Source organism: Mycteria americana, chromosome Z (assembly GCF_035582795.1).
Source record: "Mycteria americana isolate JAX WOST 10 ecotype Jacksonville Zoo and Gardens chromosome Z, USCA_MyAme_1.0, whole genome shotgun sequence".
NCBI classification, from domain to species: Eukaryota; Metazoa; Chordata; class Aves; order Ciconiiformes; family Ciconiidae; genus Mycteria; species Mycteria americana.
The window spans coordinates 76,290,458-76,317,116 of NC_134396.1; the positions used below are offsets into that span (position 1 = coordinate 76,290,458).

Genomic DNA, 26,659 nt, shown 5'->3' on the forward strand with positions numbered 1-26,659 from the left:
CAGACACAGACACACACACATACATACAACAAACAAAAAAGATATACATGTATAAATACATGTGTATATACGTGTATAACGTAATATATGATATGTACACATAACAAGTATACAATATATATACATACATCCTGTTCAAAAGGTGCAATGAATGATACACAGACAAATGAAAGCTCCAAGATAATGGACATATATTGACATATATAGACAACATAAGTGGTCTCAGAATACCACATATAATAAAATTTAAAAATAAAATGTGGTGTGACCCAAAGACCAGAGACAGACCTAGATAAACTTTTTCCATCGGCATTAGGTTCTTCCCAATGTTTCAGCAGACGTTAAGGTGAGGTGGTCTAACAGTAACATGAAAAGCTTTAAAGAGCTGTTAGTTTCACAGCATGAGACGCTCTGTATGCAGAATTACAGAGTTTATAATACATTCCTAGTCTGCAAATCTGATTGGCTCAGTACACCTAAGTGCTTTATAATAAGATTGCCTCTAAGTGCACATATAAACACATAGGCTAAAAATGCTCCAGGTAGACCATGACGCAATAAACTTAACTGCTGTGTTATGGGATAATGCGTCAAGAATTCCTGTTTTAATAACTACTTGATTACCTACTTACTCAATCTGGTGAATATTATGTGTTTTCTGCTAAGGACCATTGGGTAAATACATAATTAAAGAATCCCTGAAATATTTATTCTGGGGACTTTTTTCTGAATAAAAGAACAAGAGAAGACTAGCTTAAGTGCCAGAGGCAACACAACTACGAAAGGCTGCACCCAAAAAAACACTCTACGTGAGACTTCGGGAGACAAAGGCCAAAAAATTTAAATTAAGGCTGAAATATCTATGCTGACACAGAGTTGGTCTCCTTAAAGGAAAGAAAATAAAATAAATGAGGGGAGCAAGAGAGAGAGAGAAGGAACGACCTATTAGCAAATTGATGTTAGAAAGTCAGCCTGGATTTTTAAGCTTAATTCTAAATGTCCTGATTTATGTCAATTTAAATACGATATGCTCTGTATTTATAAAAATATTAATTTATGCTTCCTACAGCAGTAGCAAGTAACTCTATTAATCCACACTAGATATTTCAAGTACATCACTGTTGCGCTGCACATGGAACGCTGCACCATAATCTGCTTTCCTACACGCTCTTCAGCAACACCACAGTGGGACGAATACAGTCACTTTGCTTCAGCTTCACACGCTGATTCAGTGATAGAATAAAGTACTTCACAGATTAGCTTAGTCTGCAGCACTTAAAGGTCAGGATTTATTGTAATGTAAATCACAAAGCAATTTTATCTTGACAGAGATTACATACTGTTACAATATTTCTCGCTGAATCTAGTGATGCGTTTGCTTTTTCTTTGCAACTGCTGTGCAAAATTGGACTTTAGCCCAGAAAAGAAAAAGGGATGGCAGCCTGTTTGGTTTTTCAGCAACAACTTAATTTCTCTTCAGATTTTTCAGCACTCTGAAAGAAAGGTATTAAAAAAAAAAAAAAACAAAAAAAACAAAAAACCACCCCAACCAAAAACCATCAAAACCCTTCCATAAATACAAGCAAACCTTGCAGAATGGAAAAGCGGTTTGTGTAGACATTAGGCAGGACATCCACCGAGTTATCTTGCAGTGTAACAGTTACTTAACTCCTGTTAGCTAGAACCAAATGATCTCATTACACAATGCTGAAGCAGCATCCTGTCATGTCACTCAAAATGCATTTATTAAAAAAAAAAATCGACATTTATATCCTAACTGAGACTGCAGTGGCAGAGAGCCAGTGCTCAAGCACGGGCTCCACTCGCAGGCAAAGCTGCCCTGGGCTACGTGGTGGCAGGACTGCAGTGCACTGTCCCCTTCACGAGAGCCGAATCAATTATTTTTTATCATGTTTAAGGACAGTAAAAGTTCCGTATATTAGTGCATTACGCAGCCACAGCATTAATAAACACGGTAACGTGCTCTCGTCTTCAGAGTGGCATCAGAAGGAATCCCGGATGGGCTGTCCGCACCTCTTTGCAGAGACTTCAGGGTTGTCTCAGGTAGCAAGGACAGGCCTGCCTCGGGTTCACCTAAACCTGCACGTTCCCAGGGATGGGACTGCGATGGCCCAAATCCATCTGGGAAGTGCCTTACAGGATGAGCAGAGCCGATGGCTTTGGGAGGCTGCGTGGGAAGGATGCCGCTCCCGTTGCACGACTCCTTTAACGCAGCCTACCCTGAGGCTAGAAACGAGACAAGTTAAGTACCTCCTTCGTTTGAAAGTCTTGCTACTTTCCCACTCTTTCTTTCAAAGGTTAGTATTTTGGAGGCAAACCAGGCATTTCGGTGAACTCCCTTTTTGTGTGGAAAACAGAAGGGAGGAGGACAGGAAAACACAATGCAGGGTGGAGAAACTTGGAGAAAGGCAGCAGCATTTTTATAGTCCTGTATACCGCAACCCTGGATTGATGTGGTGACTTGATAAGACGTTGAATTACGCAACCGTTCCCACAGATGTACTATCGCATTAATTTCGGGCCCTTGAACATAGCTAGACTTGCTGACCTCAGACTGAGCTTGTAGTTAGGATAAACAAGTTGCTGTGCCAGTGTACAAATCAAGTCTGAAATTTGAAAAGTCATTAAGACAATAAACATGATGCTAAGTTTACAGATTCACTTTTCCAAGTGAAATCACACTTTAGGCTATATTAAGAAAGCTCTCTTTTTCAGTCAAAAATGCAGAGCTGCATATAAACATACAGTTGTACAACTGCTGTGCATATTTTAGATTTAGATGAAATGGCAAGTTAGTAGATCCCTATGGATTTTCTGGATTCCTTTCACTGAATTCCCACCCTTTACGTTTGTTTTTCTTCCACAAGGGAAGATTTTAAAATGCAAATATAGCAAAGAAGTAAATCCATCATATGCTCCTGGATTGAACTCTGGGGCTGAGCAAGGATGCCAATTAGTATTCACAAAGCTTGCTTCTAATGAGCAGGAAAAGCAGGTGTTCGTGGAAAACAGCAAATTTTAAGTAATTCTACAGTTTATGAAACTTTGTATTTATTTCAAAATGCAGTTAACATTACAGTAATTGAAATGAGGGATTCTTGAGCCATATTAATATGTGTCTCAGAATATCAACTAAGAGTAGGAAACTGTCAGGCACCAGGAACAGTTTACAAAAAAACAGTAAGGACTTGCAATAATTATATTCTTGTTTGTATTAGGTTTTTTAATTGTGCACATTGGGCTGAGTAAACAGTGCCATTGACCTGGCTAGTGTGGATTTAGGGTATATTGTTTATTTACACAAAGATTTTGTAAGCTACGGAAAAAAACAAATAAATAACAAAATAAATCTTCCACATAAGTTTGAGACCACTGTTTTGGCACCAACTCAGTTCTAGCCAAAGAGAATGCATTTTAATCAATTTCAGAACACACAAGTTTCTTTCTGTCCCTCCAGAGCAAAGATTCCTCAGTTTATTAATTTTAGCATCATTGCCCTTCCATGTAAGTACTTCTTTCCAAAGCTGAAAAGAAAAACAGCCTCAGAAGCAGCCACCAGGTTCCTGGGTTTTTTAAAGCACACATTTTACAGACTGCAATCAAAGCAGGTTAACAGCACATTTAGGTAATTTTGATTTTTAGGTCTGCCAATGCAAATAAATAATAACCTTTCGATGATCGCAAATGAAATCTGATATAAATACCTACCCCCTGCACATTTTTAGGTGGTCATTTAGCAATCAGAAGCAATAAGAAATGAAATGCTACTAGCCTGTGCTGAATTAAAACAAGGTCATATTATTATAATTGGGGTATTGTGGCTCATTTATTCTTTTATATCTCATATTCTTATCGATCACAGATCTTCACAGCAGCTTAAAACCAGTTTCCACAGTTGGTAATTTCCTAGTAGATTGCATATGTTGCCCTTTTTTTTCTAGAACAGAATCTGAATTAACATATTTCTTTGCATTTAAGCATGTGTCCTAACACAAACCAGCCTGATGTGCTCAGTGTGATGGCACGAACTCACTGTCTGATGTTCTCTGCAGAAGGATCCCACGGAGGGCCCCTAAAACTACCGCAACACAGACCCCAGACCCTCTCCGTGACTGCCTGGGGCTGCAACAGGAGGTGCAACAGCTCCACTACCTCGTCTGAACCTTAAGAAGAAGCCAGGCTACAGGTATCAGACTTAACTGCTACAGCTCGAACTTTAATTAGCACGACGCAAGGTTTCAACAAATTTCAGGCTGGTGCAAAGACGCAGTAATTTCAGATGTCAACATCTCTTGCGTCTCTGAAGCCCCCGTGCTAAAAACGAGTGCTTCCGTAACGAAAGCTGCAGAAGGAGCGTGAGTTTGCACCTTACTCAGTTAAATCCACTGAGAAAAGTTGGGAGAGCACTGAGGTGCGAGACTGCACGACTGCGGCAAGAAGAAGATGATGTCCCTTCTGCTGGTGTCTGCTGCGGAGTCCTGACCCTCCCCTCTAACGGCACCAGTGCAACTTTGTGGGACCCGTCTCTCGATACATCCAGCACTGCAGGACTAGAGAAATTATATGCATTTAATTTCCACTCTGTTTGCAAAATATTACCTATGCTGAAAATATCTTTTCCATGTTTCTGCCATCCATCGTGTTTCGACTCACTGAAGTATAGAGCAAATTCCTGCCTTCCACACCCATATTTGACATTATTTGTGCTGGATGCACAACGGCTAGCACAGATCAGCCAACAACGGGTTCATCACTGTGTGGTACCTTGATATCAATAGGGGAGAAGTGGATGCAAATTTATCCTTCAACCATACCACAGCCTCACAAAATTGTCTGTCTGCAGTTTAATTGTTTTCATCCCTTTTCTAAACTCACACGAGTAATGAACACATACTAAAATAAAAATACCTGGAAGTCTGCCACATGTAGAATATCAAGATTCCTGCACAGGATGAGGGTAATAATTGCAAAAGCAACTACATGATTTGGGAAGTTAAAGACACTTCCAAGGGGCATGTGGGTGCTTATTTTCCAATGGTAGCAGAGTCCATTAGGACATTGGAAGTCCATTAGGTTCAAGGGCCGAGACCCCGGTGACTGAGATGCTCACCTCCTGTGGTTCCCTGTGGAAAGCAGGCTGCAGATCCACGAGTTACTCGGATGTGATCTGAATATTTCATCCCAAATCTCTGCACAATCTGTCAAAAAGGGCCATTGAAAGCAACCAAATAGGCACTTTGCTGAAATACTTTTGTAAATGGTCACACAGCGCAATTGGTCATCAGTCTTTTATGCTGGGGGAGAAAATTTTACTTAAGTAAACACTAATTCAAGATAAATTTTCACTTATTCGAGCTTATTTAAATAAAAAATGCTCTTTGTTAAAAAAAAAAAAGTTACTGCATCATATCCCCATCACACCTAGAGAAATTAATATATTAAATGTGTGAAATAACAAAAACTAATAAAACTATACATTCTTTCTGAGAAAAAGCATAGCTACTAGTAGCATTAGAAACAGTATTAAAATTACTTCACTCTAGGCAGTAAGCAATAATTTACATCACTTTTTATTGTGGCACACCCAAGAAACATGTTGTCCCCAACTTTTTAGAGCTTGGGTGCCAAATTTGTCTTGACACAAGACAACAGAACAATAAAAAGAATAAGAGGACCCGGACGGGGGCAGAAGAGGAGAGGCATAACACCACGAGATGAAGCAACCATTGATCAAAAAATGTTGCTTGGGGAACTTTCCAGATCATTTTATTGCTGTTTGTTTTTTTCAGCCCGCTCTCCCCTAATCTACCTAAGCGAGGTGAGGGTTGTGATGGGGCTAGCAAAATGAGGGGGGAAGGATCACGCACACAGACAAGCCTCGAGGAGCCTGTGGGAGGTACGGGGGATGCTGAGAGTGGCACCGCGCAGGGGACAGACCGTGAGTTAAGGGACATGGCCAGGGGCAGCCACAGGACCCGTCCACTGGAGCATCGCAGAGGCAGGAGGGAGGCAGGGCAGCGCGATGGGCAGCACAGCGGGGACGAAGCGGAGCGAGCCCAGCACGGGGGAGATGCCTGCATGAGATGATTTTGCAAGGAGCCTTCTGAAGACAAGAGCACGGAGTTGCAAAGCCCAGAGTAAAGGAGGGTGCATGCTTGAGGCAGGAAATAATTAGGACACGGGTGAGCTATTTGGTTGTCAGGACAAAAAAGCACAGTTGTATCCCTCCCCCACCCAGGAATAAAAGAAAACAAAACAACTAGCACATCTTTGAACAAGTATATATTTTCTCAGTAAATTCTGCACATCACAAGCAATTAAATCTTTTTTTCTGTCCATCTTTATTTCAGAACACAGCTGCAAGGTGACCCAACATAGAAACGTGAGTTTTCCGTACATGCAAAATGCTCAGTTCTTATTTCTGCTGCATCGAAGTCGCATCTTAGTTGGCAAATCACTCTTATATGGGTGGAAGAGGCCCACAGGTTTTTAAGCTGTGTGTACACACCAAGAGAGTGAAAAGATTCCGGTATAAAAATTCCACCTGCCATTTGATTATGCTGGTTTGGGTTTTGTAACGTCAGATCCCGCTTTTTAGTCATAACAATGGGTCCCCCTAGTGGGTAAAAGCATAATTGACAATTTTTGTCCTTGCAAATTTCCTTTTAACACCGCAATCTATCACATTTGATTACCAAGTGGAAGCTGCCCGCTTGTAGAAAAGTGAGCACGAAAAGGTACGGTTACCTAAAACATAAAGCCCAGCTATAGTGATATATACTCCTACCGAGCTGTTTCATTAAGCAATCAAGTCACAAATCCTCCTGGTGGATCATTAATGTGGCACAGAAACTGCACCTCATAAACACCTAGGTTTAAAAAAAAAAAAAAAATATAAATCAGTATTTCTGTTAAGGTTGCCCTGGCTAGAGTGTAATCAATTTGTCAAAAAGAACTGTGTGGGAAAGACAACATATTACCTCTTTTTTTTTTTTTTAAATGAGTCGCACTAACACTTTTCCAAGACATGATATTCAGTGTTTCACAAAGTAATGAATTAGATGCTGTTAGCACTGCGACTGTTTTCGTAAATGCGGCAGCCCTTACAAACAGGTATAATTAGTTCACTCGCATAGCTCCAGTCACCGGTACCTGTTTTATTAGCTGAAGAAGTCCCAGGTAGAATAGTGGAAGTTATGTTTAGCTCTTTTTTAAAAGTACCAGGGAATTTTCTAACTTCCAATGGGGACTGAAGAACTGACTTGTTTAATGCATCCTTCAAACTGCAAAATCTTGAGCAGGATTATTCCTCAGCATTGATGAACCCTGGAGAAGGGGGGGCCACAAAGCATATTCTTTAAGCCTTCTGACATTTTTGCCTTTTTTTTAAATGCCTTTTTAAGGGAGGTCTGTTTTATAAGCTATATTAACTAGCATTTTTTACTAATTTCATTTACTTTGCTTGTTTCCCTGTGATTTTTTTTTAATACATACAGCAATCACAAATACCATACAGATATTTTACTACTTTCCTTTTTGCATTCCTTGGTACAGTGCATTACTGTGTAGTTTCGACTTGTATTATTGGAGCTCTGCCTTTCACTAAACAAAAGAGCACTAGGTGGTTGGGGTTTTTTTCCCCATCACAACTGGATTAAAATAGATGTATTTATTATATGAGCTTGCACAGCTCCTTTTTCAATGGGCAACTGTTTTCTAAGACATTTCTTCCTTACCCTACATTTCCATTTACAGCTGGGACAGTTGCTGTGTTGTAACCTGCCTCCAGGAGAGGGCTGGGAAGTGCTCCTTCTAACACCTGGGAAAGCCTTTCAAGCAAGAAAAGGTTACAGAATTTGGTGTAAATTACTGCAAGTCTCTGCCAACACAAAGTGTCCAAATTCTATTCACACCAATAAAGCAGGATTTATTGTGAGTCAAGCTTCAAGGTCACTTCCTCAAAAAAACAAAACCAAACCAAACCAAAAACCACCATCAAAAAAAAGACCCTTTCAGAAGTTCATTTTGTGACATTATAATTAAAATAACTCATTCATAATCAAGCTCTGCAATAAAAATGTTTATCCAGATGTTTTACAGTGAGGGTGGTGAGGTGCTGGCCCAGGTTGCCCAGAGAGGTGGTGGATGCCCCATCCCTGGACACATTCAAGGTCAGGTTGGATGGGGCTCTGAGCAACCTGATCTAGTGAAAGATGTCCCTGCTCTTGCAGGGGGGTTGGACCAGATGACCTGTAAAGGTCCCTTCCAACCCAAACCATTCTATGATTCTATGTTATAACAAGCATTTCTGCAAAAGATTCTAGGCAATCTTAAAGTGTTGTCTAGTTACCCAGCTGGAAATGGATCTCTCTTACTTAAAGTAGTCCTTTCCTGAGCCCATTCTTTATTCCTTTAGGAGTGTTTTAAAGGAATTATTCCTTTAAATTTATTTATTTATTCCTTTGGAATTCCTTTAAATATTCCTTTATAAGTGAAGTAGTTTTCAAATTAGTAATGGCTAAAAAGTGGCAAATACAACCTCCACTGGCTAAACATTCATACGTTGTTTCAAAAAGACCTACATATGGAAAGTTCCCACTTCTTATATATTCCGAGAGCTATCACTTCTGACTGCTGGTAATTGCCAACATGTTCAGTTTGCTTAGCAACAGTTCTACAGTAGATGAACCATTTGTGCTATCATAAAAGTAAGATACTTGCAGATTCTCTAGATGTTTATGGTATTTCTACTGATTTTTCTGTTAATGCGTGCAACATCTTAGTGGGACTGTCCAAGTGGATTGGCCCAGATTTTCCCTCAGTGTACCTCACGGAAGGTAGAAGTGCTCAAAACACTGACCTCTTTTTCCCTCTCTGGAATCATTTTTCTTTTGTTACTCAAGGATGAAAACATTTTCAGCATCCTTACAGACTTACTTCAGTGGCAATTATCCCTCCGCAAGAGCACTACAGAAAATGACTTCTGCAAAAGTTTTGTTAGTGCCAGCCACTATCTTCTGCAAACTCTTGACCTAATTGAAAAGTCAAAGGCAAATGCAGCTCTCACTTCATAGTTGTGTGCACAGCAAGGCAAGTTGCAGCCACAGCTGTTACCTGCTTAATAGCAGGACCCAGTTTAACAAAAACAAGTATAGAGTTGCTTATGAGCAGGGCATCCATCAGATCTGAGTAGACAAAAATATCCAACTATGTGAGTGGTTATGAGCAACTACAAGCAATCCACAGGGAGTAAACTGGAGCAGCTGGATTTAGTACAACTGTCCTTGTGTAATTTGTGATAAAAACCTCTGCTAACTTTAACAAAGTTTACTAAACTGCGACATCCCAGAACCCCACGTAGCCTGCAAAACTTGCTTAAGACAAAAGATTAAAAGTTGAAGGATTTGTCCACACTCAGCTTCATGCCACAACCACCAGACATAACCTCCTACAACGCCAGTCTCGAGTTCCCCGTCTTCCTGAGCTGCAGCCATGGTGCAAGTGAAGATGCACTCATGAGCTATGCTATGAACTTGAGGGGACCCCAGGGGCAGAGAGATCAACATGGACCCAGACGCTCTACCCTTTGGGCTGCCGTTCCTCTTGCACAGGCCTGTGGCTCAGCACAGACCCCCTGTCCTTCTGCTCCGAGCTCGGGGCCAGCTGGGTCTCTTCCCAGTGCCTCTCTCCTCATCCCTCCCTTCACAAACTGCCTCTTTGGCCTCCGCTCCGTTGCCAGCCAAGTTGTCGTGGTTTTCCTTTTCCTCTTCGCTGAGCTCCAAGGGCACGGTTAAGCAAGGCTCTGCTGCATGTGGTGAAGACAGCCACGTCACCAGGGCACTACAGAGGTGTTTCTGAATCAGGCAGAGCCTCCACATGATGAGGCATATGTAACCTTAACATCGGCATTTTCTGACTTTTGATGACTTAACTGTGCCACGGGAACTTTCCCATGAATAAACACAAACCAAAAATGTCTGACATGACAAACTTAGTATTGAAAAGACTGTTCTAAAATAAGTCAGCAAAGTAACATTTGGTAGACAGTGCACTCCAACATGGTATTTTTATTTGTTTGGAGGTTCTCAACTTCCTCAACGTTGCATGGGATTAATTAGGGAAGTCATGGACTAGCTGGCACAGTTAAACTGTTGTTACTGCAAGTTCTTAAAGAGAAGCACCAGTGGATTTTAGTGCAATGGATTACGACACTCCCATAGGTGCCATTTCTGGACTTCTACCAGACATCACTGTCCTCCACAGCAGAGGCGACAGAGAAGAATTTGTCCCAGGTACTCCAGTTTGGTATTTTAACACTAACCCACCTCTGCAAGTCTAGAAATAGGGCACACATTCACAGCGCAGCTTTCCAATATGGAATGATGACTGTTGAACCTTGATACTATTCTACAACAGACAAGATTTAAATGTGCCACCAAATGACTCTCCTCCTCCTCCACTATCAGACAAAGAACAAGAGACAAAAACTAGGAATCTGTATCCTATGATACACCAAGAAAACTACCAAAAATCACCAGGATAGGCATGAGATCCACAAAACATACAGAGTTGAACATATGTGTGAATGCTGGGGCCAAGCAGACAGTCGCAAGTTCAGAGCTTAGATCTTACCGAGCTGTGGACTCCAATCTATCACAATTACTGTCGGTCAGTGAGTATCAAGAAAAGCCAACAGAAATCGCAACACTCCCAGTGCACAAAACAGCAAGAAGCTCACCAGTCAGCAGCACAAAACAAGCCTGGGTTTGGAATGCAAAAATCTCCCAAACGAGGAAATGCAGAGAAAAAGCAAAGCCAAACATTGAGACAGTATCACTAAATACTATGCTGATTGTTTATCTTTCTTTTCTTCTGTGCCACTCCCACAGTCTCAGCAACTTACAAGACCTCGCCAGTTCATCGGCCCGTGCTTATGGAGTGTTGCACTGTTTTTATCTAGCCCATAACAAGTGCTGCCACATCTGCAAGAATAAAGTAAGGTTTTTCAAGTACACTGCAAAAGCTAGAAATACAGCCTCAATCCAGAAGAGACAAAGGGCATCTTGCTGGAAGAGTTACAAACAGAAAGTGACACCTATCAAGAAATAATTACCAGCCATCTACAGATGAAAAGGGTAACATCCCTGTAAAAGCCAGACGTTCAACAGCCACAGGAGAGCATTAGAAAACTGGCACATTCAGAATAAGGGTATGATTCTCGGGGAGAAAGTGTTTTGATGACTACTAAGGGACCTTTTAAGTTCTCTATCACTTTCATTGTCTGCAGAAAATAAAAATGTCCCTGAAATAGTTTACTAAGAAATTAAAAGCAAAGCCAGAAACTACTGAAGTGGACAATACCCGTACTGTTCCTACAAAATACTTGGTAAGACCAGTTCATAGGCTCAGTCCCAAACACAGAATCTCTTCCCCTAATATTCACCTCCCAAACAAATTTGCTAAGATTACAAAATACTGGTTAAAAGTTGGGTTGGTTTTTCTGTGTGGTTTTTTTTTAAGGGTAGTTTTTTTAAAAAAAGTTTTACATTTTACATGGGGTTTTTTGCTATTGGATTCTAAAGCATTTTACTTCTAAGTTTGCTGTATTTATTCCAAAGCAAGACTCTCTTGCATCTTCAACTCTTGTTTTTCCCCTTTCCCAACTATTACACTGAAATTAATATAAAATAAATAAAGTATGTCCATACTATATATAGATTTTTCCCCATAAACACCAATCTTCATCCTGCAAATATTTCGTGCTGTTTACTTTTTGAGCAAGAACCTGCTTATAAAATCCACCTCTGATATACCACAAAGGAAGTTTTATTCAAACTTTAAGACCGAGACATTAACTGCACATTAAGAAGACTGCAATGTCCTGGAAAAGACCAATTACTCCTTCACTCCCACAAATTTCATATTAATTTTATCCCTACCATTTTTTGTCATTGTATTTTCATAATTAATTGGGGGGTGTGTGTGTCAAAATGAAAATATCTCAACAGGAAGAACGTCCTTTCCTAGCAAAGGCTCTTTGAAAGACGTCTCTCTGAATGAGAGAGATCCAGCATGGAAATCCCAGCTGATGGCCGCATACCCCACTGGGTTTCTATATGAGGTGTCTGTCTGTATTACTTGATCAGTTATATGGAGCCACTGCTGGTCATTTTGAATTGCTATAACTTTCTGTATGAATGGACGGGTACTGATGGCTTAATAGAGAGCAACACAGTATTTCACAGATAAGAATGTTACAAGCCACACACAAAAAATAATAGCAAAAAAATCTACCAACTTTGATGATCTTAACTTCTGTCTTCAATAAATACCAAGCCCTGATTGTTTGTGCAGGGCAAACCTGTTCATAACCCCAGGATTACTGACAGTTAAAAAGCAGCTACTTTTCTGACAATAAAGATGAACACCAAGATTTAAAGTTACATTTTTTTGATATAAGGAGAGCGAAATTTAAAAATAAGGGACTATAACTAATATACAGGAAATCTGGAAGATCAACCCACAAGAACTCTTCTGGAACACACCTGGCAAACTAGAAAAACATCCAGTCTCTTCAACTACCTTAAAGTTCATTCCCTGTGATGCTTTTCTTCTAACTAGATACTGCAGAAAGAGCATCCACTCATCATAAACAGTTGTCATTGTCTCTACAGCTTTCAGAGCTGTAAATACTGGACAGCGTGCTGCTGGCTGACATCTGGATGATTTAAGCACATTTTTGATACAGTTTATCATCATGCATAGTTGCCTGCCCTTTGCTATCACACAGGGGTAATACAGAGTTAATAAATCGCGTCTTTGAGGATGCAAATGCTTGCTCATTTAATGTTACCATTGATCGAGAACAGTGGAAGTAGAAGCCTATAAATGAAAAAAAATTATTTTCCCTGAAGGATTTTACATTATTGTCCAGTTCAGATTAAACTACAAAAATAAGACTTTCAAGTAGCAATAGTAAAGAACATTTTATTAAAATGGAAGTTTGTCAAACCTTATGTATCAAAACTAAGGCCACAGCTAATGCTAACACAGAGTCAACCTCAAAAGGTTCTTATAATATGATACAAATTAGAAATCTTATACAAAGCTATTTTACAAATGAGTACTCGAACATTCTGAAATGCAGCATTACTTACTTGTTCTAAAATGGTACAGCATTACGCTAGTGATAATATTTAATGATACAAAGTACTGAACTATCAGTGCATATAATCTGTCTTTATTTTGGTCCTGTGAGGAAAGTAATTTTCTGCATCACTCCAGCTACAGAAATGAATGGAAGTACAAAACATCGTAATGCAAGCTGCCAATGATTCCTCCCTTTTGTGCTGAGTTCATTTCTTTTCTTCTAATGCTAAATATCTCCAGTCATAATAGCAATGAACTCTTCTTGATTGACTGTAGAAAAAGAGAAAATTGTTAGATAAACAGCAAACATCCACAAACCATAAAAGAAAATAATGCATATCTGTATTATATTTTTTACTTAAAGGTTTCCCAGTTAGTATTCGCTGTGTCTGTTCCATTACTAATCAGGGTTTACAAGTTTGGATTTTTTGCTTCTAGAACAACAGAGATTTTGCACTTTTTTTTTTTCATGTAAAAGGAAAAGTCAGAATGCAAGCTTCATTACGTGGAATACTTAAGCCAGAATCTAGCTCACACATAACAAGCTATTATTTCTAATTATGAAAGTAAAAATATTCTAAAAGTAAAACAAGATAGAAAAAAACATTGAGAAAAATATGTAAAAAGATGGCTATGCAAAAACATAACACTTTATTACTATGATTTTTTAAGATTTATAAAAACGTTAAAAATGGTAGATAAATTGTATTAAATAAGTGCTTCTCAAGCAACAATACTGCAGCTCCAGTTATGATCAAATTCAGTTTTATTCTTAAAATCATGATTCAGACATTTATGTCCAAACTGCCTCCCCACCCCAAACCATGCTATTCCTCTCTCTCTCAAACCTGTAACACTTGCCAAATACAAAAAGAATCTTAAGATCATTTACTAATGATTCCATAAATTAGCTAGAAGTAAAATGGACTTTTGACAAGCTTTTCCCCATCTGAACTTCCTTCATTCTTCAGTTATAATTAACAGAAATTTTACACAAATGTACTTGAAGAAATTAAGTCATAATAATAAATTAATTAGCAGGCATTAATTATTTTGCTGCACTTATACCTGAGCTATTGACCTTACTCATATGTTAAAACAGAGCCACTGTGAGAGAGTTAACCAATGAACATGTTCACTCTGCAACTAATTACTGTAGTGGGGAATGATTAGAATAAGTCAGTGGTGTGGAAAAGACCAGATACGTATGAAGAATTCTCCCTGACAATTATCTGTCCCAGCAAATGTGCCCAAGCTATTCCTGAACAAAGCACTGCAAAGTAAGAGCTACATTTACAGCTAGAAGAAAATTAAACAAATTCAACTATGTTAAAGGATAAAAAAAAAAACCAAACAAAACTAAATCTGCCCTGTTGTGACACATGTCAAAAAGTATGAAACAAGTAGATTTAGGCTAGCTTAGGACCCTATACTCCAAAATATCAGTCCATAATATAGCTACATCATGATCTACTACACATAAGCACTGTGTTGTCTGCATGACTTTAAAAAGCATTTCCACAGCTTTATCACAGTAACAGCACAATAACAGCACAAATACAAACATCCTCCCCAAAATATTCTCTGGTTTAAAACAACTTTGTTAAACAATGCTGCAAAGTGAAAATACCAAATTTGGTTGTCATTATAATACTGTAACATTCAAACATACTGCAAAGAGAAGCGTAGGTACAGTTCCCAGTAACCCAGTTAATCCCTGTTAATCCTCCTCAGACTTAGGATCTGTTCACAAGTTAACCACAATGAAATCTGAAGCAATCAGTCTCTCCTAGCGTCCCATTTCCCTCAATTCCATGACATAAATGATCATAAAAGAACAAACTAGTATCACAGCTAATTTGAAGAAAACTTTGACTTAGACTCTGGAGACTTAAAGAAGCATATTATTTCAGTGGAGGGTTTTTTTTTTTTCCCTAATTCTGTGCCAAAATCTGAGACCTAAGACTAGGATCAGGTTTCCTACCGATGCATCCACACAAGACAACAAAAACTGCACGAACTGACAGCATGGAGTTTCTAAAAATAGTCATACTCCAAATCAGGAGTCATTCCTAAGACCAGGAATAAGAAAACAAGACTATTTACATTTTTAAGGCATACAGAAATACGTAAAAAATACTTTCCTCTAGAGAAACTTATGTACACTGTACCAGTACAGCTCAGTGGTTTTGCTGGAAACACAAGGGTTCAAGTAGCCTGGGTATCAGAGAACAAACCTTACTTCACTATAAGCAAACCAATCTCTCAAATGTAAGAAGGGTGCTAAAACACAACTGGTATTATTCCTGTATTTGAAGTATCAATTAAAATGTTACCAACTAACAGTTTCAGATCTTTTTTTTGGCAGGAAAAGAAGGAGAATTAGATGACAGCAAGATTTTGCTACATGACCCAGATGTTTGAAGCTAAATGGAACAGTGATTCACAGGATTATTTACTTTTTCAGAATGAATCTTAAAAAGCTAGAAACAGCATCAGTTTTCCTTAAAGAACAGAAAACACACAGAACCTTAAGGATAAACAGCACTATATACAAACATTATGCTGTCAATCTTCCATATTCGATCTTGTGCTTGACTGCTCTAACAAAGAGAATCAATGGATGAATGAATAAGAGGAAACTGAGCCACCCACCCTTAGCTGATCAATTTGAGTTAAAAAATGGAGCACCGACTCAAAATAATTATGACTCCGTAACCTTCCTGAAAGGAGCTAATGGTCTACATTCAATCTGTAGTGACCAAATAGCCACATGACAAAAAACCATCCTTGATCCATGATTCTGACATCTCAGTTGACAGCTCCAGGAGGGCAACACAGAACAAAATGTGCTTGCAGATGACTTCTACTCTCACTCACCTCTACAGCTACACCTTCAAAAAAAACCAAACAAAAAGTAAAATGAATCTTAAAAAAAAAAAAAAAAAAGTAAAGCTAGCAATGCAATGTCCTCACAACTCTTCCTTTTAAAAGCAAAACGAGCTCAAAATTAAAGTATCTACCTAGACTAGCAATCAGACTAATGGAGTGAGAAAACAAGCATCATTCCTTGTTTGCTATCAGCTACTGAAAAGGAAGTAAACGGGTATCCTATTGTCTACCAGAAATCACAGCTGCAATCCTGTGTGCCACTGCACACAGGTAAGTGCCCGAAAACAGGATTTGCAGCTTTCACTATACTGACCTGCTTCAATTATCCTATAGGAAACAATGAGAAAAAACAAAACCTATTTTCTCAGGATGCAGCTCCAAAAAAATTTCATCAAGCAGTGAGACAGTTCAGGGATCTAAGCAGCAAGAAAAATAACACTTAAAAACCTAAATGAATAGTTTTCTCCTGGCTTAGCTCCCTTCAACATCTCACCTGTGGGATCAGGTACTGCCAGGGCAAGAAACGGGTGGGAAGACACAGCTGGGAGTGGAGAGGAACATCAGAATTATACAGTATGGATTTATTAAGGAACCATGGCCTCAGACCATAGAAAAATATCAGAAAACAATAGCTCCAAAAGGAAAGAAATCACACATTTTTCTCAACACTTACTTTAGTAATAACAGTGTCAACATTAACATTCTTCTGGCAGTTGAATCACTGACCTTTCACTATCTTTGTTTCCAGGCTCCGTATTTACACCACTACAACAGAACAAAAGGTTCACATTTCCACACCACTGACCATGTTTAAAAAGTCCTGTTCTTCCCCTTGAAAGAAAAGGGGTTGTTTCAGTACTTGAGTGATTGCATTCCTAAATGTGGAATAACATCTATCTCAAACAGCACAGAGGGGAGGAGTGTCTGTCATGAGGCTGACAACAACACAATTTTTTTTCACTAGTAGTGAGAGTTTTGAGTCCAACAGATGCAGTGGCTCACAAGTAGAAATACTATTATAACTGGAAAAGTTGATGAACTGCTAGTGAATCTCAGACATGAGTCACCATCCTGAAAGAAAAACTCAGAAGTAGGTTTCGATGACTGTTAAAAATGCAGTGTTTATGTACATGGTCTCAACTGAGTGGTCCCTGAAATTCAGATATTAAGGTTTCTGGTGTAAACATAAGGGTGTTTTCAAGATAGTGAAAAAAAGAAAGCTTCAGTGCTCACGAAGAGTTAATAAGCATAGTATCAAACTGGATTTGTTAATTCGTTCTTTATCTAGCTAATAAATCCCTTCTGCAGCCCACACCTTGTCAATTGCCCAGAGCCATTTTTCACATGCTGTTCTTCAGCACTTTTAAGTTCAGAAGTACGTTAAAGACCCATCCAAGCTGATCCTGCACCGACTTACTAGGGTAAGGGTACCTCCAGCATGATTTATTAGCTTAATACTCCATATCTGACTAACATGCTGAAATCACAACAGTGACACATCACTACTTAAGAAATATTGACTAGGTGATCAAAAGAGTTTCTCTTAGCACTTTAACCCTTTTACTGATTTATAAGGAAATAAAAATGTAGTGTAGGTACATAGAATCTTCCATGTACCAGTTCAATTACTTCCACCTTCAACTACACTTTCACTAATCTTTTAATAGACATTAGTTGAATAAGAGTTAGTGGTGAATCAACTTGAGAAATCTACCTGATTTTTAGACTCCAAGATCCAGGACTAGTAGCTGTCAAAAACAACGATTTCCATTATTTGTAAGCTAAATTAAGTTTGAACTGAAAGTTATTTAGAAGGCAACCAAAGAGGACATTTTCACAACAAACCACATTTAAAAATGGGAAAAAATTAAGAACAGACTATATGGGGTTTTGTTTGCTAACACATACTTTCTCCATCTCCATCCTTATCAAATTCTTCAATCATAGCCCGTAGTTCTTCATCAGACATATTTTCACCTAGTTCTCTAGCAACCCGGCGCAGGTTTCTCAGACTTATTTTACCAGAGTCATCATCATCAAACAATTTGAATGCCTTGAGTATTTCTTCTTGCGGGTCTCTGTCCAATATCCAGTCTGTCACTGTAAGAAGGATACTTAAGTTAGACTAAAAAATTCTGAAGAGTAAACTCAGAATGACCTTAGCAGACTGAGGCACTACGAAGAACATACACTTCCAATTTCACCCGTTCTTTCATTTTTATGTATTTCAATTCAACGTGCATATTTGTTTAGCTGTTATCTGACCTCTCTTTCTCATCTCCCTTTTCCCATGCTGAGTTTCTCTTTGGAATGTACCTGTTGTAGTGGAAAGCTACATGCTTTCAACATACTTTTTCAACAGGAATTAAAAGTATACACATGCCTACTCTGTTCCAAACTTACCTTTCAGAAAAAACATCAGCTCTGACAGACGCAGACATGTGACTTTTTTATTTCGTATGTTTGGATCAGGATAGAATTTCAACTTGGAGAAAATACTGAAACACTAAGTAATGAAAAACATTTGCATGGAACCTCTCTTTTAGATACAAAACCACACTAACAAAAACAAAAAAAACCCTAAGCCCACAGGTTATGAAAAGGACACTGCTATGAGCTGCAAGATGTTAATTCTGAAAGGATTCATCAGCCTTTATTATTCCTCTTATCACAATCATGTCAGTTTCTGTAACAGGAAAGACAAACTTGCCACATAAAATATTTTTCTAGTAATTATTTCAGACATTTCTGGAACCAACCATAAATATCTTCACATCTTTGTACCTGCTAGTCTTGTATTACAGGGCTTGCTATTTATGACTTTCATCAAGCCATTAAAAACACATCAACCCCATTTGTGCATAGAGAACCACTTAGCATCTGCTACTGTCTGCAGATGGAATGTCTGCTCTGGCTTAGTGAACTTGACAGGTAAAAATTAGATTCAAGCTCATATAAGCTCACTACAGCAATGAAGTTTATATGTCTACATAAATCCCTGAGATTTATACTAAATTTAAATATTTTCATTTAAAACAACTAGCTGTATGACAGTATTACATCATTTGAAGATTCTACCTTTTGTGGTGAAAAGACAACTGCAACATTAGCTGAAGAACAACAAAACACCAGGTCTCTAAACACTATAGGGAATATGATTGTACAGAACAAGACAAAAGGTAATTGCATCTTTAGACATTTCAGATGGGCCATTCCTACCTTTAAAACCATAAATAACATTAAATTATGAAAAATTGATGGCTCAAAAATTGCTTAGCTATATTCAGCAGCTCTTCACAATTAAAGCTTCTATAACCTATTTTCTCTAACTCCCTGATCTTTCTGCTAGAAGTGGTATCATGCTTAATTCTGTGTCAAGGTTATACTGTGTCATAGCAGCACACAAATCCAATTCAAGTTTTGGCACAGGTTCCATCGTCTTCCAAGTATATACTGTGCTTTCTACAAGAATTTTCCTAGCTTCTCACAGCACTTATTGACTGCTCATATTGATAGCCAGGACAAAACCAGGAAACAGTGAACAATGACAGGACTGAACATCAGGAATTAAAAGGGAATTACACAGTAATTAGAGTATATTCAATTATAAAATATCATAGCATAATGATGTAATTATAATATTATTACTATTAAATCCATACTCTCATTTTATTTCTTTTTTTTTTTTTTTTTTTTAATTAAATCAGGACTGATCACGTATATTTCCCCACAGGCTTTATTTTTGGTTCTTTTCTGACTTATACTTGCTCTTGCCTGGAATACAACTACAAAAATATCTGTTATTAACAACACATTTTGTCCAATCCCAACTTGTTAAATCATTAAAATTTGCCACGTGTCAATCAATGTTTTGCCACATTAAGTAGATTGTTATTTGTAGCCAAGAGCAAATACACATGTACTACACTGTTGGGTTTGTTTGTTTTCCCCAGAAAATTTACAGAAATCTAACACCTTGAACACATGGATTGGAATAATGAAATAGAGATATAAAGCCATACATGGAGAAATCCCACACAGGTTATTTTTTTGGTAAACACAAATTGTATGCAAAAATATAAATTATGTGTAACAACCAGAAAATCTTCAAAGAAACGTAAACTGTAATGTTTAAAAATTCTGCAGATCACTACATACTCAAAGTACATCAAACTGCGCAATACACAATCTCCAGAGGAAAGAAACAGCCTAATGAAATTCCACTGTTTTTATCAACAGTTGAAAATCCTTGAAGCACAGCATATAACATCTGCTTCAATTTCTCTTATCTGTGTTACATATAAAGTCTGTATTCAGTTTAAAGTTTGTCTGTGTATACGCTCCTTCCCATGAAATTCAATGCCAAATACTTTATCCACAGCAGGAAGGAGAATCTTACAAAATCCATGAACACCACAAGAATATCTCCATTTTAAGTTAGCACTTACTCCTTTGTGTAAGTTTGAACAACTTTCTATTTCCTTTTATACTGTGGCTATCATTTATCTCTACATATCAAACTGAGTATTCAGAGTACAAAGATTTATTTTCCTGCACTATTAACTTTTATTAAGAAAAATATGAAATGAAATCCCCGTTTCTATTTCTTAATTGTACTGGATAACTGAGAAAGTACACAAAGTACTGCTTCCAAATTTTAGTCACTACTACAGGCTAAATTTCTCTAAAGGTACACAATCAAACACATACCAACTTCATTAAAATCTTCAAACGTGATCTTGCCTGTCGCTTCTCGATCATAATCTTTAAGTATTTTCAGTACATCAGCTTTTTTCACATCAAAACCCAAGGCTCTCATTGCCACCTTTTGGAACAAAACGGAAGTGCAACCATATATGAAGATTAAAATACAGATTTAACAGATTTCTTTTTATTTTCAGTAATTACCTTCTTTCCCAAGAGAGAAGGTGTGTATCAATGGTTTAGCAATAATAATAAGCAAAATTAATAAAAGTAAAAAAGCTTTGGATATAAAAATCACATAAAACTACTACTAGAAAATGGAATATCAATGTACAGTGAGAAAACTAGCCTTTGCATTTTCAGGGGTTTTACAGACTGGACCAAATGCTTCTTAGGACAAATAGAATTATTTTCCTCACTTCCAAAAACATTTCAAGTACTGACCCTTTTTCAAAGATAGAAGTGAAAACCATTCTTCAAATTATTCTTTGTCAGTATTCGTACTAAGTGTGTATATGTTTACGGGTTTACAAATCCTCTTAACAAGTGACTTTACTGCTTTTCCAGTGAACAACATAAAGCAACCTATTTTTTATTTTTCCATTGGGTTAGGAGTACACATTTAGTTTCCCACTTCAATTGAGATGGCAGTTTCTCAGCACACACTATCTTGACTCCCTCCAAACTGATGAACATACGCTAAACCAGAAGTGGAAACCCACAATCCTATTGGATGTAGCTATTCAAAAATCTACGCTATATGCTGATTTTGTAGAGAAGCATATAGTTCTTTCCTTTATGTATTTCTGTTCTTCCATAGTACTATCTTCACAGCCACAATAATTAATTAGACAGCTAAGAAACAGCTTTGCAGGTAATCATGACAGCTGGGAATTCAAAGCATACCATAACTGGAAAAAGTGCATTAACAGTCCTGAAACAGTCCCCAGTACTACCCCACTCACTGTGGCTTCCAGCAACAATAAAATACTGGAACTCTGAAATAAAGAGAAGGGAATCACTATACCCAAGACATTCCCCTAACAGCAATTAAAGTAAAAATAAGATTCCCCCCGCCCCAAGTTACTTGGTAGAGCCAGAACGTGGAGCCAGCAGGTTGGATTAGGTATTCTTTCCCAAAAGTATCTCACCCAATACATGATAGAAACACTGGCCTCTCTAAAACCACTTTTTGTTCTTGATGCAGTATAATTTGAATAAAAATTCATAAAAGATTTCAAGAGACTTCAATAAACTTCATGTACTACTTCTAGAGACTTCCAGTGGGAGGACTCACTTGGAAAGACTGCCATCCTAACCTCCATTTGCCAATAGCCTTCGCTGGGAAGGGCAATGACTGAGCCTCCCACATGCACAGCAAATAGCATACCTCATTCCTACAATCCACAGGCTCCCTCCTGAAAAATGCCAGTGGGTAAGCTCTGGCTTGTGGTCAATTGTTTTACAAACTGATTTACATATTTTACCTAAGCCTCTGAAACCTGTGGATTTTCACATCAAACTTTGGATTATATAGTGCCTTTAAAAAGAACGGAACAGCTTTTCAAGAGCTCTTCCCACTTAGTCATCTGTCCAAGCTAAACCCTGGGGAGCATTCAGACCAGTGTTATGCAGGATGCTACAGCAATTCTGCTACTGTGTCAAGTATATACTGTGGGTAGAAAAGCTCATTCTTACATCAATGCAGTATTTCTTTCCCCTCCCGCCGAATATCCTCACTCTTTTAGCCCAGCAAGAGATCTTGAACATGGAGCATTTTTTAAACATACAGCCAACAACTTAAAAACTCACTAAGAAACATATATATTATCTGCCATAAAATTGTTTAAATGAAAAAAAAACTTTTACCTTTAATTCATGATAATTTATTGCTCTATCTTTGTCTGTATCAAACAACTCAAAGGCATCTTTAATTTCTTGCTTCTGTTCCTCAGTCAGTTCTCTTCTTTTCTTCTTTTTAGTTTTGTCTACTGAAAGCTCATTCCTATGTAAGAAGAAGGAAATTAAATTATTTCTACTGGGAAGATACCACTGTAGATAACATTTTCCACCAGTAAGAAACTTGCCATAATTGCACAGATCACTACCTTCCCTATTCAATCTTTTCCCAGCTTGTCCTCCCAGCTTAAAATAACACTTGAAATAGACAATTCCTTTGTGAAAGCTGAAGGATACCTCCACTCCCCCACCCAAAATAAAATCAGCACAGGTGTTTTGGTTAATAAATAACAACAACAACAACAACAAAGAGGATAGAAAAACTACCCAGATAAGAATACTTGAGGTTACAAACTAGGTTAGCAGTTGAAGTGACACAATTCCTGAAAACACTTTATTTCTAAACTGTAGCTTAGAAGAAAGAATTTTGAGACAGGCCGCTGGAGGCTTAACTGGGCCAGACAACTGGGTCATCTGGCTACTAAAGTGGGCGTTAGGTGGCACAAATCGGCTTTGTTGCCAGTAACAGTTCTTAGATAAATGGCATTTATGGTTTTTTTTTTAATATCCTTTAAATCCCTCTCACACACACTGGTCTAAAGACTTTTTGCTCTGGTTTTGGTATATACAAAAGAGACAAGCCCCTCAGACCAGCAAATCTTGTTCAAAGACACAAAGACAGACCTCTTTTCCTTGGCTAGTCTAGAAATAAGATTAAATTTTCAGATAACAGAAAGAAAATACATGGTTCATATAGTGGGAACGACAGTTGAAAAAACTGAAAAGGATGACACTGATAAAAGATACTTTGGATCAAGCTAGTAAAGTGTAAATTTTGCTGTAACTGTGCTTTGTTCACATCAATGAGATTGACTGCTGTACCCAGACTAATTGCTTGGAAGATGTCCGTTTCAGAGCAAGAACTCTTAAAAAAAAAATAGTACATTTGAGATAAGAGGTGATATCAACTAAGACTGTTACAGTACTCAGGGTACACCCTTGGAAGAATTGGGCATGCATGAAGCTCAGCAGCATGCTGTGATGACCATGGCCAATTGCAGTGGTAAATCCCCTCCATTCTGTGATAATGAGGCCACATCAGATGTACTGCATCCAGTTATGGACACCCCAGTACAAGAGAGATGTAGAGAAAATGGATAAGGTTGAAGGCAGACTACCCTGTCTGCTGGCTGCAGCACATGGTGCATGGGAAGCTGAGGTAGCTGGGTTTGCTTAGACCAGAGTGGGGCAGAAGGACTAGGTGGGGAAAGGCTAAGGAGAGGGGATCCAAGTGCTGTTCTTCACTACCTACGGGGTTATCACACAGAAGACAGCAACAGGTTCCCCCCAGAGGAGGACAGTGAAAGGACAAGAGACAACAACTACAAAATGCAAGAGGAGAAACTGCAGCTGGACCTAAGGGGAAACATTTTCCCAGGGGGAGTGTTTATGTGCTGGAACAGTTGCAGGGGGAGACTGAGGAGTCTCCATCATCAGAAATTTTTGGAACCCAACTGGAAAAGGTGCTCAGCAACCTCATTCAGTTTTGAGTGGGACCTGCTCCAAGTAGAAAGGTGGACTAGATGACTTCCAGGAGTCCTTTCTAATCTACATTATTGTATAATTTAGGTTATGCTCTCCAGAAAAGGTTTTTTACACTCAGTTGTTTATTTGCACCAGAGACAAAATGTGTGCTGTCTCACCTACTGTAAAATGCATAAAAATTACTGATGAGTGAACAGAAAATTGTTTTTCAAGGATATTTATTTTCCAAATCTCCTGTAATGAGCTGCTTTTTCTTCTCCTTTGTTAAGGATTTGCTAATTTTAATCAAAACCAAAGATTAAACCAAAGATCCCACACAGCTGGCATTTAGTTTTCAACAACCACTGAAGCTACACCAGTAAAAATACCAAATATAGACAAGAAAAGTGCAAGCTGCACAAGCTGGACCTGCCTCAGACCACAATATCCTCAAAGCATGAGAAGTCCTTAGCAGACCAATTGAGACAGTGTGATTTCACACAGGCTTTGGATTACTATAGCTCTTGGAAGGACTAAAATAAGTCTGAGCTGGCTACATAATTAGGACTGGGAGGGTAGCTCAGATCCAGAGAGCCCACGTTTTGTGAGCTGTGATGATGAAATCCATTTAGAAGTCTGAAAGCAGATTACCGTGGAACTATTCTAGAATAAGGATCTAGCTACTCAAGTGTTTATTTAAAGCTTAGCATAAAAGATTTTTTTAAAAAGACAGAGCAGTCCTTAAATGCAAGTAGTTTAGTGCCACTTCTTCTACAAGCACTTTTACTATATGAAGCGTGAAGTTCTCAAATTCGAAAATTAAGGATCACATATGCCATATAAGCATATTACTTACGCTCGAAGAGAAGGATTTGCCAGGTATAGAATTTATAAGCCGGGCCCCTTTATACAACAACTACTGAATCGGAATTAAAAAAAAAAAACAAAACCCTACAGCCGAACTTAACACCTATTAAAAGACTTTTTGAAGGTGCACGACTTCAGACAACCCAGAAGCGAAGCTCTCAAAGCAAGACGCGACGGGCCCTCGGTGAACAGACGGCTGTCGGGCCTGATCCGCCCCGGCCGCCCACGACCCCCTCCGAAGACATCAGACATAAGCGGCTGACCTTCACCGGCACGGGGCGCGCCAGCGCCCAGGCCCCGCCGCTGCCCCCCTCACCCCGCTTTCCGCCAAGAGCTCCCCCGGGTGTTACTCCCCGAGGGGACAGCCAGGCCCTGAGGGCTCCTGAGAGGCCCTGAGGGCAACGCCCGCAGCCGCCCCCCAGCAGAGCCGCCCCCAGCCCGCTCTCCGGGGCCCTACGGGGGCGAGGGGGGAACCGCCCGGCTCATACCGACCTCAAGGCCAAGCTCATGATGCCGCTGCCGCCCCCGAGCCGGGCCGCGGCGGGCCGGGCCGCACCGCACCGCACTGTACCAGACCGTGCCGCCTACCCCTCCGCACGGCCCCGCCGCGCTCCCTTCCCCTTGGAAACGCGGCACGACGCCGGCGCCTGCCAACCCGCACCCTCCTCGTCACATTACCGCCGTCTGATTGGGCGCTGGCGGAGAGCTTCCCGCCTCCTCGCGCGGAGCGCTCGCTTATTGGCTATAAGTCTGCCACTCAAGCTGGAGAGGGCGTTCTTCTTGCGTCGTCCCCGCGGGGGGGCGGGCCTTTCGGTGTGGGATGCTGTTACCCAGAATGCTGCGCGGCGCCGGCAGCGGTGAGGGGTGGCGGGTTATGGCGCTGGCTGCTCTGGCCTTGTTCTCCGCCTAGGACGGCTGGCGGCCTCTCGGGGACGTCTTGGAGCGGGTGTGCCGCCTCTGCTCGTCCCTGTGTAGCCTCGGTGTGGTAGGGCTGTGGTAGGGGAGCTCCCCGCGCCGCTAGGCCCTGCCGGCTCCCTCCGCCGCTGGGTGGGACGGCGCCATCTTGAGTGCGAAAATATGGCGGGTTGTGGAGGAGCGGCGTGAGGCGGTGCTCCCGCCGTCCGGAGTCGGGGAACGGGCGCTGCGTGCGCGGCGGCAGCGGTCGGCAAGCTTGGCTGTTGGCAGTGCCTTGGGGAAGGAGCCTGTTGTCTGTCAACTGAGAATTGATACCGCTGTGCATCTACAAGATGGGGTCTGGGAGCTCTGCTTCAGAGCTCAAATGTGAGAGGTGATGTGATTCATAAGCATGCTCTTGCAATATGTATATACGCACAGACATAGTATTCGGAGTACATGGGAACTTTTTTATCAAGCTTTTCTAGTACTGTACGCTTTGCCTTCCTAAAAATTTTGGGGGAAAGCAGTCTGTTATGTGAAGGCTGAAGACCTTAATATATAGTTTCAGTTCTCGTTGCCATTAATATTTTTGTGCTTAGCAAACTAGTGAATAAACCAACATTTCATATTCTGTAGGTGGGAAATA

At 39.6% G+C, this 26,659-nt stretch overlaps 1 protein-coding gene across 1 annotated transcript; it reads right to left on the minus strand.

The window, feature by feature from the left end:
* Positions 1-12,992: 12,992 nt before the first annotated feature.
* On the minus strand, positions 12,993-25,719 carry CETN3 (centrin 3). The gene is made up of 5 exons (XM_075526819.1): positions 25,609-25,719; positions 22,636-22,771; positions 20,773-20,887; positions 17,971-18,162; positions 12,993-13,440 (listed from the first exon to the last, which is right to left on the minus strand). The coding sequence occupies exons 1-5, from the start codon at positions 25,623-25,625 to the stop codon at positions 13,397-13,399; spliced, it is 504 nt and encodes a 167-aa protein (XP_075382934.1). The 5' UTR covers positions 25,626-25,719; the 3' UTR covers positions 12,993-13,396.
* Between the last annotated feature and the right edge of the window lie 940 nt (positions 25,720-26,659).